The sequence below is a fragment of the Lampris incognitus genome, chromosome 5 (assembly GCF_029633865.1).
Source record: "Lampris incognitus isolate fLamInc1 chromosome 5, fLamInc1.hap2, whole genome shotgun sequence".
In the NCBI taxonomy this organism is placed as follows: Eukaryota; Metazoa; Chordata; class Actinopteri; order Lampriformes; family Lampridae; genus Lampris; species Lampris incognitus.
Window position 1 is genome coordinate 26128351 of NC_079215.1, and position 15474 is coordinate 26143824.

The 15474-nt window shown below is 42.6% G+C and overlaps 1 protein-coding gene across 1 annotated transcript; it reads left to right on the forward strand.

The window, feature by feature from the left end:
* Positions 1-50: 50 nt before the first annotated feature.
* LOC130112267 (Na(+)/H(+) exchange regulatory cofactor NHE-RF2) lies at positions 51-15095 on the forward strand. The gene is made up of 6 exons (XM_056279549.1): positions 51-905; positions 2335-2643; positions 8704-8904; positions 10473-10626; positions 10901-11121; positions 12287-15095. Exons 1-6 carry the CDS (start codon positions 699-701, stop codon positions 12452-12454), a joined length of 1260 nt encoding a protein of 419 aa, XP_056135524.1. The 5' UTR covers positions 51-698; the 3' UTR covers positions 12455-15095.
* The last annotated feature ends 379 nt before the right edge of the window (positions 15096-15474 follow it).

Below are 15474 nucleotides of genomic sequence, written 5' to 3' on the forward strand. Positions count from 1 at the left end.
TTCTGCGTTCGGGAAGACGTGGTCACAATTTTAGAGGGTCGCAAATTTTGGTGTAACACCGGCAGCGGGGAGTGGAACGGAGCGGTAAAACTTGTGATTTAGACCTGGCCGTCGTCCTAGAACGCACAATAATGATTCATTTGGCCATCTTTCTTCAAAGTTAGCCAGTTAATTAGTCAGCCTTTGTTGGGTAAGTAGTCGTTGAACGCCATGCGGTTGTGTTCTGAGGTGTAAAGTGTCACCCGTTGATTTTTCAGTGTCGTACTGGGACGGGCAGGAGGACGAACGCCCACCTGACGATGGGGATTAGGTATGATGGGAAAGCTCTCTAATCTCCGATCTCTTGGATAAATCTTCCCATGGACGCAAATTAGCCAGGCCGTGGCGGTGTTTTTACAGGGAGCTCTTTTAACGCACACTTTTCAGTCACATCGACCGCTCAAGAGTTTGGGTTCTGCGTTAATGGGATGGATTTAACAAACTTTTGTTTTAGATTAAATCTACCGTGACTTTTTTTTTTACAAGCAGCTGATGACTATGATAAAACAATGCCAATGTTTTGTCTACTGAACTGCTCATTCGGTGTGAGGGTTAAAAAGAACTTTCCATTTACCCGGGAATAAAAATCTGTTTATGAACCTGAGGGGGGAAAAACATCAACAACTTTTCGGCTTGTTTTCCGTGGTTGGCGGTGTGAAATGGAGGGTGAGTTGAGACCGAGGCTTTGTTTCCTGACCAAAGGGGAGCGGGGGTATGGGTTTCACCTCCACGGGGAGCGGAATAAAGGAGGGCAGTTCATTAGAAGAGTGGAGGCCGGCTCCTCGGCGGACCTGTCGGGCTTGCGAGCCGGAGACCGGGTCGTGGAAGTGAACGGGGAAAACGTGGAGCAAGACAACCACCATCAAGTAAGTGACGGGGCACGCGTCCTGTTTACCTGTTAGGTGCGCTGGGTAGTGTGACAGCAGATGCAACAAACGACGAGTCCTGTACGCCCTACACTCTCAGAGTTGAATTAACACTCAGGATTTTACTGTGTTTGACCTTTTTCTTTTTCTTCTTTCTCGGGGGATCAGATGTAAGGGATCAGTAAAAGTCTTGTAGCTATATGAGGAATCAATAGACGGTTTTTTTGTTTTTGTTTTTTGTTGTTTGGGTTTTTTTTTCCAGTGTCCCATTCGAGGCTGGATTTACGAGCAACTGCCCCGGGGTACCCCATAGGCCCGATGTTTGTCATGTCAATTGGTTGTGACAATTTAATCGAATGCAAATTTGTTTGGGAGCGTGCACCATTTAAACCCAATATAAACTGACTTGATGGAAGCCTTAAGAAGGGGCCCTGCAGTATTATTCAGCAGTCTGGAGAGCCTGTCATGTGTTAATATCAGGTAAAGCAGAGTGATATGTAAAATATTATTATTATGCTACTCTTGTGGAGTTTTACAATATTGTTACATATTGTAATAACCGCTTACAAATGCAAAAATACTATAATTAAGAATCCAACAGAGGTTCATCACGTTAGACTGTTTTGGTAATGAGAAATAATAATATGGTATTAAACCAAAACTAATTTTCTAATAATACTCAGTTTTATGAGAAATTTTAGATAATAGATCCTCTATATCATTAATTTAGTCAATAAAAAATTGTAATATCATTGAAAGACAAGTGATCATATCGAATTATTGTCTACCCTAATAGCTGGTCTTGAAGTTGTTTTTTTCACGCTTAGATATACTGATCAACAAAGGATTTGTGCCTAACTAAATAGTTCATACGCCCAATATAACTGTACATTATTAGTGCAGCCTAGTTATTCATATCATGGTGTATGCTGGCTTGGTGTTTGTTCCAGGTCTTGCTTTCTCTTATAGTATTTGTTGATAGGCTACCCCAAGTTCTCTTCAGGTGCATTCCCAGTTTACTCCAACCTTTACCGAATCACTGTATCACTTCTGCAAAGTGCAGTAAGTGCACCTGACTGGCGCTGCTATTTTCTCCCATGCCTTTTAGCCAGTCTCTCTCTCTCTTTGTAATCTGCTGTGTGCATTGTACATGGTGCTTGAAGGGAACGGGAACATGCGCACTGAACAGAGAGTGGACAATCAGTCGGGTTGGTAGGGGTCATAGTAGTGTTGTCCCAAGGCCCCCTTGTGGGTCAATCAGGCCATGGTCCTATAAAAGCTAGTTGAGGATGAACAAAAGTGTGTTATATGACATGACACTGATCATTCCAATTTGACTTCTCTGTCTTTTTTGTCATCCAGACCTCTCCCTCTCTCTGTCCCTCTTTTTTCTTCTTTTAGTAAATTATCATTTTGTTTTTCTCTTGAGGTGGTTGATCATATCCGTGCAGTGGAACACCGAACAAGGTTGTTAGTGGTCGACCGAGATACAGATGAATACCTCCGAAGCCATGGTTTGCCCTGCACCGAGGACCTGGCCATCGAGATGGGCACCTTCTCCCCTCGCCCTTCACCCAAGCCCACTCCTACTACCTCTCCCGCACCAAGAGAGAGCAGTCCATGCTCAACCAAATCCCCATCTGCACACTCAACAACACAGCCGTTCACATACAGTATCACACATGCTAAGACGGCCAAACGATCATCGATGACATCGAGTTTGGAGACAGACACAGAGGTAAGGGTTGTCAGCTGCCATGCACAGATCGATCCAAATTGCTTGTGCTGTGTACCCAATATGGGTTTGTCTTCTCTGCTCTCTTATGAGAATACAATAAATGAAAATGCATTTTAAAAGGTAACGAAAATAAGCAGCATATCTAGAGAACCTATTGCTTCCCAATAATATCGTTTCCTTCCCAGTGATAAAATCAAGAGGGGTTTTATTTACGCTTTATTGTTAAAGCCTAAATCATAAACCAGTTTACATTGCAATCAGGTAGACTGGCAATTTTCTGAATTGAGATGGTCAATTAATTACTCCAGCTTGCAGCAGCGGGTCAATGGGTTACCGTGTTAGAGTGTATTAACAGGAAGTGTATTCTTGTACCTGAGGCTCAACCAGTGCTAATCTGGACTTGGCCACCTGGCTGGCTGACTACATAGGCTCTGTCTAAGCAGCAGGACCTCACAAGGACTCTGGTGACATCTTCCTCTATCCCTTTCATTTTGATTATTCCATCAAATTAAAACAGTGTACTGCTAAACGTTTGACCTGGCATTATGCAAGTAGGTTTAAAAAGGTGTCGATAAGGTGTAGTAAAGGGCACATCAGTTAAGGATTTTATCATCTCATCTGCTGCAATTGTGGGAGGCACTTCCTCCTTTTTTTGAAAGCCCCTTGTCAGCAAATCATTTACAGTGTTTGATTACCAGGGGTCTGACTCCATTGTAACAATCCCATTTCCAACCATAGTAGACAGAGGTGTGAACAGCCAATAAATGTAAAGTTAAAATGTGTATTTCTATTAAGACAGCAGTGCCTGAGAGAGTATATTATTATTATTATTATCATTATTATTATTATTATTATACAGGGTGTCAACTCTACACTTAACTTTGCCCAACTTATAAGACTTAAGATAGATCCCAATTTTATCAATTGCTGATTTTCATCAAAAAAAGAGCTATGTTCAAACTGTTCAAACTATGCTGAAGTTGCTCGACTCTTTGGCAAATGGGGATGGGGTGACTGGATCTTAATTCTACAACAATCAAAGGGACACTTGATAGTGAAGCAGGTCATGGTGCGTGCAATCATGTATTCAGAAATCTTGGAACCTCTTGGGACGACAGACAATATTTCGGGGCTTCCGGTGTAGCTGCTGGCTGCTCGCTTCCGTTTCCTATGAAGACTTCCTCTTCTGTGCGCCCGTCATTGTTTACAGTCAGATTAGCAACTTGAGACCTGAGAATGGAGTTGGAGTTGAGAGATGACATCTACGACTGGATTGTTTCATAAGTAGTCGACATGAGTCAAAGGATTCTCCACACAATACACAAACATCGATACTTTTTGTAGATGTTTTAGGTCCAGATGACATTTTGGCCAATGCATGCTGCCTCTTTCGCTCCCCACATGGACTGTTACCAACATCCAACCAAAGCATGTTCCTGTAGAAATCACCACCTACTCAAACGTGATTGGTCAATACTACTTGGACTAAAACGGAAACCAGAACGCTTCCCATACCAAAATCTTGTCCCATACCTACAGATTCTCTCTCTCTCTCTCTCTCTCTCTCTCTCTCTCTCTCTCTCTCTCTCTCTCTCTCTCTCTCTCTCTCTCTCTCTCTCTCTCTCTCTCTCTCTCTCTCTCTCATAATCTGTTAATAGAGATTATGTATTCAGAAATTTTAAACTTTATCAGCTCACCTCTTGGTCTTTGTTGGATGTCTCCTCCTATGACCCCCATCACCACCATGTCTTTCTGTGTTGTACACCCTAAAATCCAGCTGAACTTCCTTGAGACAAGATGTAGAGTTGGCTATTTCTCTAACTTGTTACTCTTATAAGTACGAGTCACAGCATTTTCCGCCATAACAGATCAGAGGACTTGACTCAGAGCTCAATAGCAGAGAGGGCCCATGTCCAGCAAAGGTTTTGGGAATATCAGTTGTTACCTGATGTCTATTGGGCCATAACATTAATGCAGGCTTTCTTTGAGCCTCTGCTAGGAAAAGGGAAGACCAGAAATGAAAAGAGAAGGGTTTGGTTTTTAAGATGGCAGTGTAACATAACTGAACCTTTTGCACGACTAACAGTTGTGAGTTTGCAGTTTGCATGGTTTATTTCGGCTTTACAGATATGAAAGCAATTGCACCCATACACACCTAAATTTGTTCCCTGCATGCCAAGAATATCACAAAGGAAGGGATCAGGGTTAGAATTAAGATCAGGTTTAGTTTCAGAGCCTTTGTCAGTGAACATACCATAAACACATAAACATAAACACATAGACACACCTAAAGGTATTGCCTAAATATGTTGAAATATTTAAATTGAAAAGCTGGAGAGCCTAATTCAATTAAGATAGATAAAAAAGATAAATAAAGAGGCAACCAGAAGGTGGTGTAATGCACTGAATAGATTTCAGAGAGACCAAGTGCCTGGTCTGGTATTTAAATGCAGGGTGTGCTATCTGCTTGGCTCTGGCTGTAAGTGTGGACTGGCCTGTGTTTGGGCTCAAAACACAGTAGGGAGAGTGGCTCACGTCAAAGAAACATCTGTTTAGTCAAAGCCAAAGTAAATACAGGCTGACCCTTGGCTGGTCACCACAGGTCTCTTTCTATCCTTGCATTGGGAAAAGAGAGGAGAAGGTTAACGCCATGCTGAAACATCATATACACAGCACCACGGAGGAACAGACATTCTGAATTGGTACTGCTTGCAAGTGTAGCCATTCAGCCGGTGTTACACCAAAATCTGTGACCTGTCAGATTATGTGACCCTGCCCTTAAAACTCTCTATTTTGGCCACCCCCCCAGATGCTAATCCTAATCTTAACCACACTAAACCCACATTTAGTATCAGCTGTCTCCAACCCAATACCTAAGCTTAACCATCTATAGAGTGTTTAGTGGAAGGGTCACATAATCTGGCTGGTCACAGATTTTGGTGTAACACCAGCACGATAGGACACAGATATGTGCACTGAATTTATTCATCACGTCAATAGAGAAGAAATTCAATAGAGAATAGATATTCAATAGAGAATAGATATGCAGTAGAGAATAGATATTCTCACTGAGCATCGTAGGAGCCGTCTTTGCTCCACTGCACTCTAGTTATGACAAGACAAATGAGCAAGGCATCTATTTATCCTTGAGCCCCTACAACTCTTATGTACCCCCGCTATTTTAAGTTTTCACACGTCCCTTTTTCAAGGTGAGCTTTTCTTTAAAAAACTGATAGAAGATTGTGTTTTGTTATATCTCTCCCTCATACAACTATCAGTGGATCTAAGGCAAAATACATTCAAATCTGTGTGTGCATGCATGTGTGTATTTGTGTATGCGTGTGTGTTTTTTGTGCATATGTGTGTGTGTGTTTGTGTGTTTTTGAATGAAAGAAAGGCATATGTGTCAATGAAAGAAAGGTGTAATGGGTGGGTTTAATCAAAATGGGAGTTTTCTGATTGAGGTATTTTATTTCTAAAACTTCCCATGAAATGACAAACCACTCTTAACATGCCACATGCTCTTAGTTCACCTATTTACCTGTGTGTGCGCGCGCACACACACACACACACACACAGAACTGCAAGCATAAGGGGTATTGTGTGGCCGCTCACAGTTCACTGATGTCCCTAAATCAAAGTGTATTGGTTCATGCACTACGCTTTCTGTCTCTGTTCCTGTCCATCGCAGTGTCTCTGTTTTTTGTAATTGATATACACACTGTCACACAACTGAAAATGGAAGTGATTTCAATGTTCCATAATATGGTTATCCCAGCAGACACCCATGTAACCTTATGTAAGGTATTGGCTGCCAACACAACCACGTAACTGTCTGGCGCAGCCACGTATGCACACACACACACACACACACACACACACACACACACACACACACACACACACACACACACACACACACACACGCATACACACTACTCAGATAGAATAGTGAATCCTTGTGAGTTAGAGATTCTCACTTTCGCTAAACAAAGCTGGACTTCCCAAACTGTTTACGATAGAAGTTTCCTTTTCTTTTTGGGGGGGGGGGGTCTTTGACATAACTGGCTGACAAAAATTAGCACGAAAGTGATACAGAAATGTCAGTTACAGCCGTGATACAAAGGGGAAATGGAAAATGTTGCCCAAATCATATTTTAGTGAGAGATGTAGGAACATCTCTAAACCCTTTCTGGAGGCGAGCCCTATTTTTGGCACTAGCTCAGTTTAACCTGGGGTGGTGTATTTAAAAAGTGATGGGCGGGACGAGTTCAGTCAGGAAACTCCTGACCTAGTTGGCCTCAGCCGTGTATTATGATCTGTATCTGTGGACTGTGAGAGGGCTCTGTGTCTTTTATAGAGCTAGTATTCTTTTGGTGAAGTCTCCAAGTGGGTCCATTTACCTGCAAAGTCTGACATCTCCATTTGAATGCGGGGGGGAAAAAAGGTTTTCCAAAGATATACATTTCACATTTTCTTATCCATGTCAACTCGCGAGACAGTCAGTCATTAGCAGGTTTATTTGTGTGTCAACCTACGGGCATCATAGAGCACTAAACCGTAGTCACATCATCGTGTATGTCATTATCAGGTACAGTTAAAGTGCAAAATAGGTAGCACACCGAAGGTCACATGGGTAATAGGAAATACAAATTACAAATAAGCTGAACAATGCCACAAAGCAGTATCATAGACATATCATAGCCTAAAGTGCATGTCATGTCAAGTGCAAATAGTGTAAAGGTGCAATTGGTAGATCATTAACAGTAATAGCAGTAGGGGATTCAAATGATAGATGCGTTGCATAATGCATCAGTGTGTGTATGTTAAAATGTGGGTTTTCCTGGCTGAACTTATGTTGTGATTCATTGAAGGAATAAATATGTTCATATCTAATCCAAATGCCGTAATTCGTCAAGATATTTATGAGAAAGTCCAATCCAGGGACTAAAATCAAATATGTACCACAATAATACTTCGGCCGACATGGTTACCATTTCTGTGAGGTGGAAATTCTTTCCTTCCAGGGAAATCCCGCTCCAAAATCCCGCTGCCCTCCTCTAACAGAGCAGCTGGGATGTTTCACGCGTTAAACATAATGCATCTGTGTGCATGTGTTTGTGTATCTAACAGTCAATTTGGATTTATGTAACGGACGTAGTGAAGATGTCAGCAGCATAAACAGGGATGTCCAAAATGAAGCTGCCAACAACCGCCGAGGACACGGTGACTTTATTGCTGGAGCAACCTGTTCTGTCACCATGCCATTCACTCTCCAACGTGTTTTATTTTGCCACCACATCTTACACTTTGTCACACGGGTTGTACTGTGCTCTACCATGCTCATAAGCATAATCGCACTGATACAAGGCCTCTTAAAAACAACACACACACACACACCTTTGGACAAACTCCCTTGGTCTCCCACTCTCTCATTCCCCATAGGGAATGGGGTGGGTGAGTGTATCATATTGTCAGTGGCACAACAAGAATGGTGAGATCTGTAAGAAAGTCCAGAGACAGCCGTTAGTGTGACAGTCATTCAGATTCTGTTTACATGGGAGGCTTGATAGTTCGTGTCTTTGCCAGCCCATATGCCTGTCTGAATAGTCAGGAACTGGCATGGTTATGCAACCGCAGGGATCCTAGTTGTGGTGCAGAGCAGGTCGGGCGAGTCAGTCACGCAACATGTTGACTCTCAGGCTCACACTGTCTTAATGTCATTTAGCAAAATCCACTTACCCCAGTCTGACTGCTCATCTCTGAGTCCACTGGCTTATCCTGCCAGCCACTTTCTCCTGCATTGCTCATGGGACATGGAATATAGCCCCACAATATCAAGTGCAAAATCTACAGTCATGATTGGGTGATCCCTGTCTTTTTGTCACATCAAACTAGATATTAATATCTATCTTTGGTGCGGCAGGTACTTGTTTCCAAAACCTAATCCCTTCCATTTATAAATTGCATATATTAAGCTAACGCCGTCATTTCTTTCCTCATTCCGCGTTATCCTCTCAAACGTTCCCATTTGCCCCGTTTCCCACTGTCTCTGTCAAGTTGCCGGCAGAGCTGTCGTCAGAATTGTCCAAGGCAACGGCTGAGTTCCTCCCCCGTCTGTGTCACCTGGTGAAAGCAGACTTGGGCTATGGCTTCAACCTACACAGCGACAAGACGCGGCTGGGACAGTTCATACGTTCTGTGGACCCCGGCTCAGTAGCAGACAAGGCTGACATCAGGCCTGGAGATAGGCTGGTCGAGGTACACACGCAAGCATGTTGTATTGTCAGCCACATAGACACTGTTTTGTTTACATAAAGATGTATGATTCATAACACTTTGTCAGCAAGAATTTTTTTTTGGGGGGGGGGTCAGTGTCAATGTCTTCAAAGAAAACTACAATGAAAAATGTTGATCAGTGACCTTTTTCTCCCCAATTGTACTTGGCCAATTACCCTATTTTCCGAGCCATCCCGGTCACTGCCCCACCCCCTCTGCTGATCCGGGGAGGGCTGCAGACTACCATATGCCTCCTCCGATACATGTGGAGTCGTCAGCCGCTTCTTTTCACCTGACAGTGAGGAGTTTCGCCAGGGGGACGTAGCACGTGGGAGGATCATGCTATTCCCCCCAGTTCCCCCTCCCCCCCGAACAGGCGCCCCGACCGACCAGAGGAGGCATTAGTGCAGCAACCAAGACACATACCCACATCCGGCTTCCCACCCACAGACATGGTCAATTGTGTCTGTAGGTACGCCCGACCAAGACGGAGGTAACACGGGGATTCGAATCAGCGATCCCCGTGTTGGTAGACAATGAAATAGACCACCACACTACCCAGATGCCCACCAGACCTTTTTTTTTAATGAAATCTTAGCTGTATAAAAAAAGCACTATTACTATTACACTACTACACATTTTGATTTGTTTTCAGCAAGTTGTTGACTAACAGTTCTCATCATAGTTTTTTGTTGAAAACTTAGGTGTGATTTTACAGTTAAAAACAGTCATTTTACCTGAATCCCAGTCAAAGCCAAAGGTGAATTTATATTTTATTATTTGCCCGTTTTGATAATGTAAACAAGGTCTTTTTAGCTTCTGTCAACTAAATAAACTCTTGTCTACACCCACATAAATTTTAGCAGGTCTGCCCATAGATTTAACATGAGATTGAGATGAAATTGGATTAGAGCAGATTAGTCAGACTCAGCAGGGTGAGCCTCTGGGTTTAAAGTGGGAGGGAGATAGGGAGACGCTTTATAAAGGAGGAAGGAGGAAAAGACCGTGAGAGATAATCTTCAGTCAAAATATAGAGAACTATTTTCTGTGTATGTTTTGTGTGTGTGTGTGTGTGTGTGTGTGTGTGTGTGTGTGTGTGTGTGTGTGTGTACTTGCAGATGTGCATGCTTGTGTTTGAAAGGTATGTGTGCTTTGCATCGGTATGAGTGTCTCTGTTTGTACATTTCCTTGTATATGAGGTATAGAGTTTGGGTTGTGAAGGAAGACAGTAGAGGCAGAAAAAGATATGCAAATTGATGAGCCATGTCTGAAATCACAGATCTGCCGCTTTCCAACACTGATATGATAGATACCACCCTACCTACGGGTCATGTTGTGTTCTTTACCTCCCTCCTCTACTCTACTTCATCTGTCCTCATCTGTCTCCATTTTCCCTCATCACCTCCCTATGTGTCTATCCTCTGTTTCCTCCTTTTCCTGGTCTTCTTTCTTTCTTTCTTTCTTTCTTTCTTTCTTTCTTTCTTTCTTTCTTTCTTTCTTTCTTTCTTTCTTTCTTTCTTTCTCTCTCTCTCTCTCTCTCTCTGTTCCAGGTGAATGGAGTGAACATTGAAGGCCTCAGGCACTCGGAGGTTGTCGCGTTCATAAGGGCAAGTGGCAAGGAGACAAGCCTCCTCGTTGTTGACCAGGAGACTGATGAGCTCTTCCAGAGGCTAGGGGTCACACCCACCAGCAGCCATGTCAAAGGTGAAGTAGCAAACTGGCGCAAGTGCACGCACACACACACACACACACACACACACACACACACACACACACACACACACACACACACACACACACACACACACACACATTTGATTGCACATGGCATGCCTGAGCCCACATATACCTCTCCCACACACACAAACATATTCACGTCTAGGCGTTTTCATGAAACCTTCTTTATTTTCTGCCAATCTTCCTGTTTTTGTACATTTTTCTCCAGAATATTTCATGTTGATTCATGTCCTCCTCACAGAGGTCTATGTAGACGAGCAGATCACAGAGAGTCCACTTCCCTCCCCCTCTCCGACCGCTGATCTCCCTGCAACGCATCCACCTATTATCAATGTCACGCTGACGGATTCACCAATCACAAATAGTTCCCCAAAATCGAGGACCAATGGGAGTTCAGCATCCCAATCCTCCAGAGGCTCCACCACCCAATCGGAGTTCAGCAGCTCAGACATGAGCATTCCGGTCTGTAAGAGTTGTTGTGTAAATACTACGTGTGTGAGGAAGAAGCAATCAGGGGGAAAAAATGTTAAATTGAAATTTAGAGGGAGGAAATTGTGTTTTAAGGAGCTGGGAATTGGCAGGTACCTGATTCGATATTACAACGATATTTTAGAGCTGATTCGATATGTACAGCAGTTTTTGCAACTATCACGATATTAGATATTGTCATTCGATATAACTATTTTTTAAGACTCCAACCCCTCTTACCTACAGTAAAATGTGAAACTGCAATATACAAAGAAAACTCACAGCAAAATGCATTCATTTTTAGCCCCATGTCTTACAAAAGCTTAAAATATAAATATGCTTCCCTGAGTCCTATACATTCAAGAAATTCATATTCAGACATTCAGAGGTGTAGAAATCCTGACATCAAACCTATTCACAGCGTCTATTGCGCTTCAACACTGAGATTCAGTGGAAAATCTGTGATTGCCGGCAGCCATACCAACATGTACCCTGGCTCTGCCAAATGATGGAAGCTAAGCAGGGGCTTGGCTAGTATTTGAATGGGAGACCTCCCGGGAAAACTGAGTTGCTGCCGGAAGTGGTGTTGGTGGGCCAGTAGGGGGCAGTCTTCCTTCTGGTCCTAATAAAAACAACAAATATCAAATCACAATGCCCTAGTGCAGTGACGGGGACACTGTGCTGTAGGAGATGCCGTCCTTCAGATGAGACGTTAAACCGAGGTCCTGACTCACTGTGGTCATTAAAGATTATGGCACTTATCGCAGAGAATAGGGGGTTCTCCAGTGTCCTGGCAAAATTCCCAACCTGGCTCTCTCCATCTGGTCACCTAATCATCCCCCCATGTAATTGGCTCAATGATTCCTCCCTCTCCACCTCAAGCTGATGTGTGGTGAGCATTCTGGTGCAAAATGGCTGCTGTGCATCACCCAGGTGGGTGCTACACATTGGTGGTGGTTGAAGTGAGTTACCCCCTTCAGTGTGAAGTGCTTTGGGTGTCTAGAAAAGTGCTATATAAATGTAATGATTATTATTACTATTATATTGAAATTGTCATGGCTTAGTATCATCATTTTGCATGGAACTGAGTTTTTCTCCCACCCCTAGCATTTTATTTAGAAGTAGATCCTTACAGCCTGTGTGTTTATATGCATCTTAGGTCCCTGATGATGATGAGAGGCGCGTGTCAGACCCATTCCTTGAATGCGGCCTGCGTCTTAGTCCTACTGCGGCCGAGGCCAAAGAGAAGGCACATGCTAAACGCAGCAAGAAGAAAGCACCTCCCATGGACTGGAGCAAGAAACAAGAGATTTTCAGCAACTTCTGACTGGAGGGGGGGGGGTGCAAGAGAGAGAAATTGTCAAAGAGCAAAGAGAGGCTAAAATATTGACTGGTAAACAGAGACTAGTTAGACAAAAATGTTGTAATTCTCTGCACTTCTCTTTAAAATCATACATTTCAATTAATGGGCCAAAGGTAATTTGACAAGAAGAGAAGCTGCTTGAGGCATTTTATCAAAAACTGTTCAACGTGGAAATACAATCCAATCCAAGATTTGGAATGCTGTACAGGCTTATTTTATCTCTGGAGACAAACACAGATTTGAATGGAGGTGTTAATAGTCTTAAGCCCCATTCAATTAAACTACAGTCCTGAAGATCATGTTTTTCTGACACCTACGATTTGTGATAACTGCATTGGTTTGAGCTTTCTAAAACCCAGAGTTCATTAGTGAGATGAACTAATGCTGTTTAGTCAGCACCTTCCCCACCTCTGAAAACAAAACAAAACATAGTTGAACCTGAGTTTTAGTTATTCTTGTTGTACTTTCTGTTGGTATAGTTTTTCAATGAACTTGGTCTGTTATATCTGCATGCTAGCTTCAATAGTTTCCTTTTCAAAGTTGCTGCAACCTGCCTATGTTCTTCCACATTTGGCTCCCAAGGTGAAGATGGTGCAAAGCATGATATACGATTTTTCCCAGAATGTCCTACCCAATATAAACCATTCAGAATAAGCCACTATAAAAGCGTTTATAATTTGGGCATTGGTTGATATGCTATTGTTTTAAATACAGCAGAAAGAGGAAGTATCAAAAAAGATATTTGTTTCCATGCAAGTCTTCCAGAATGTAGCTTTAAAGAGGACACTTATCAACCAATGTCCCCCTTACACCTGTCATTACCATGCACCCTCAAATGCACATTGTCTCTAGATGTGATTAAGTCTAGTATATCATACATGGCAGTTATATGTGTCTCTAGTGTTCACATTTAGATCCAACTGCACTTTCTTGCAAAAATCCAAAACAACATGCATGTGAATTCTTTGCAGAATGTGAAATGATTTTAAAGAAAAACCCCCCATCAAGCAGGCAGTGGTAAACATTTGTTAAGTTGAGCTGTTATTTGCACTTTTTCTCGATTTTCGAAGTGGAGCAAGCCAAGGAGCCTTAAACTGGCGTATACTGAAGGTGACTACAGAGGAGACGGCAGTTTTTAGGCAGCTGTTCTCATCTCAGCTCTCAGCGCCATCCCTGTCCGGAGGACTATTTTGATGTGGGAAAGAATATATCCATTTCCATTCACTGAGCTAGGCTGATTGACTTTCTTCTGCACCATGGATTATCATTGTTTCTAATGTACTCCTTCTTGTTAGCTATCCACATGCATTTGAACATGCACTATGGCAAAGTTATATTTCTTCCCACATAGATGTTGAATATGGATAGGAGACAATTGTACTTACATCTTATTCAAATGTGGTCTAAATGCATTTCTGACCATTTTATGTGCCGCTGTGCAGGCGGCAGATTGACTTTCTTCTACACCATGGATTATTATTGTTTCTAATGTACTCCTTCTTGTTAGCTATCCACATGCATTTCAACATGCACTATGGCAAAGTTATATTTCTTCCCACATAGATGTTGAATATGGATAGGAGACAATTGTACTTACATCTTATTCAAATGTGGTCTAAATGCATTTCTGACCATTTTATGTGCCGCTGTGCAGGCAGCATGGTGGCCCAGTGGTTAGCACTGTTGCCTCAAAGCAAGAAGGTGCTGGGTTTGAACCCCAGGCCGTCCCAGGTCCTTTCTGTATGGAGTTTGCATGTTGTCTGCGTGGGTTTCCTCTGGGTGCTCCGGTTTCCTCCCACCATCAAAAAGACATGCATGTTAGGGTTAATACTCCTGTCTGTGCCCCTGAGCAAGGCAATGGAAAGAAGAACTGGAGTTGGTCCCCAGACGCTGCAGCTGCCCACTGCTCATATGCAATAGGATGGGTAAAAAGACAAATTTCATTGTAACCAAACAACTGTACAATGGCAAAAATAAAGTGGCTTTCTTCTTTTTAATCCTTTCCCTATACCTGAGCCACGTGGTCATGTCAGGTGTAACGGGGACCTGAGAGACTGAACAAAGTGGTGTCTCATCAGGACAAAAACCGCCGTCATTCCAGAGATATAAATGGTCATAATCTACAACAGCCCTACTCCTCTCCTCTCCTCTCCTGTGTCTGCCTAGCTGTGTCACCCATGGCAATGGTGTTAGAAACGTATGCGTTTTTGGGCTGTGCTTAGGCATATTAACTGCTGTATCGCATTTAATCTTTTTGAAAACACTGGTTTCATTTTATTTCTAAGGATTGAATCGATGCTATTCAAACTGTTGGCAGAACCATGCTGTAGCTATGCCTTTCTGTCCGTGTAGTTAATTGTCTATAACTTTTAGCGCAAAACTTGAAATGTAAAGGTTTAGGCTGTGATGCAATTCATCTGACCTTGTGTATATCTACTTGAATGATCCCAGTAAAAGAAAGCGTTCAAGCGAGGCAGTTTTACCGGAACATACCGTTAACCGAGACAGTGCCTTCAGAAGGTATTCACCCTGTTTGAACTTTTCTACGTTTTGTTCCTGTTACACCTCCAGATTTTAACACAATGCAATGGCAATATTCAACACAAATTTTCAGCACAATAAATGTAACACATTTATAAAACAAAAACTGTTTGATTCAACCAAATTTGTTTTGCAAATGTGAAAGCACATTTCTCTTATAGAATACTGTTCCCTCCTCCCCACCACTGCAGAATGAGTGCTTTGCAGATGGGCCTATGGCAGCAACCACAGCTTTGAATCTCCTCTGGTGTGTTTCTGAATTTTGCGCGGTTAAGATTTTTGAATTTCTGTCCGCACCTCTAAGTAACTGTGTTCCATCTCTGCCATATAAACGGACAATGTCGGGGAACACAAGTCATATCACAGATTTTGAAGTCCAATTGAAGTCGGGGCTTTGGCTTGATCATTCCTTCGTAGTTTTTTCTGTATGCTTTGGGTCATTG

Bases quoted from the DNA above. Each gene is read 5' to 3' on its own strand.
- LOC130112267 (XM_056279549.1), top strand. From the start codon at position 699: ATGGAGGGTGAGTTGAGACCGAGGCTTTGTTTCCTGACCAAAGGGGAG. The intron at 10,627-10,900 runs GTGAAGTAGCAA...TCCTCCTCACAG, and splicing joins CACCAGCAGCCATGTCAAAG to AGGTCTATGTAGACGAGCAG. The intron at 11,122-12,286 runs GTCTGTAAGAGT...TATGCATCTTAG, and splicing joins GCTCAGACATGAGCATTCCG to GTCCCTGATGATGATGAGAG.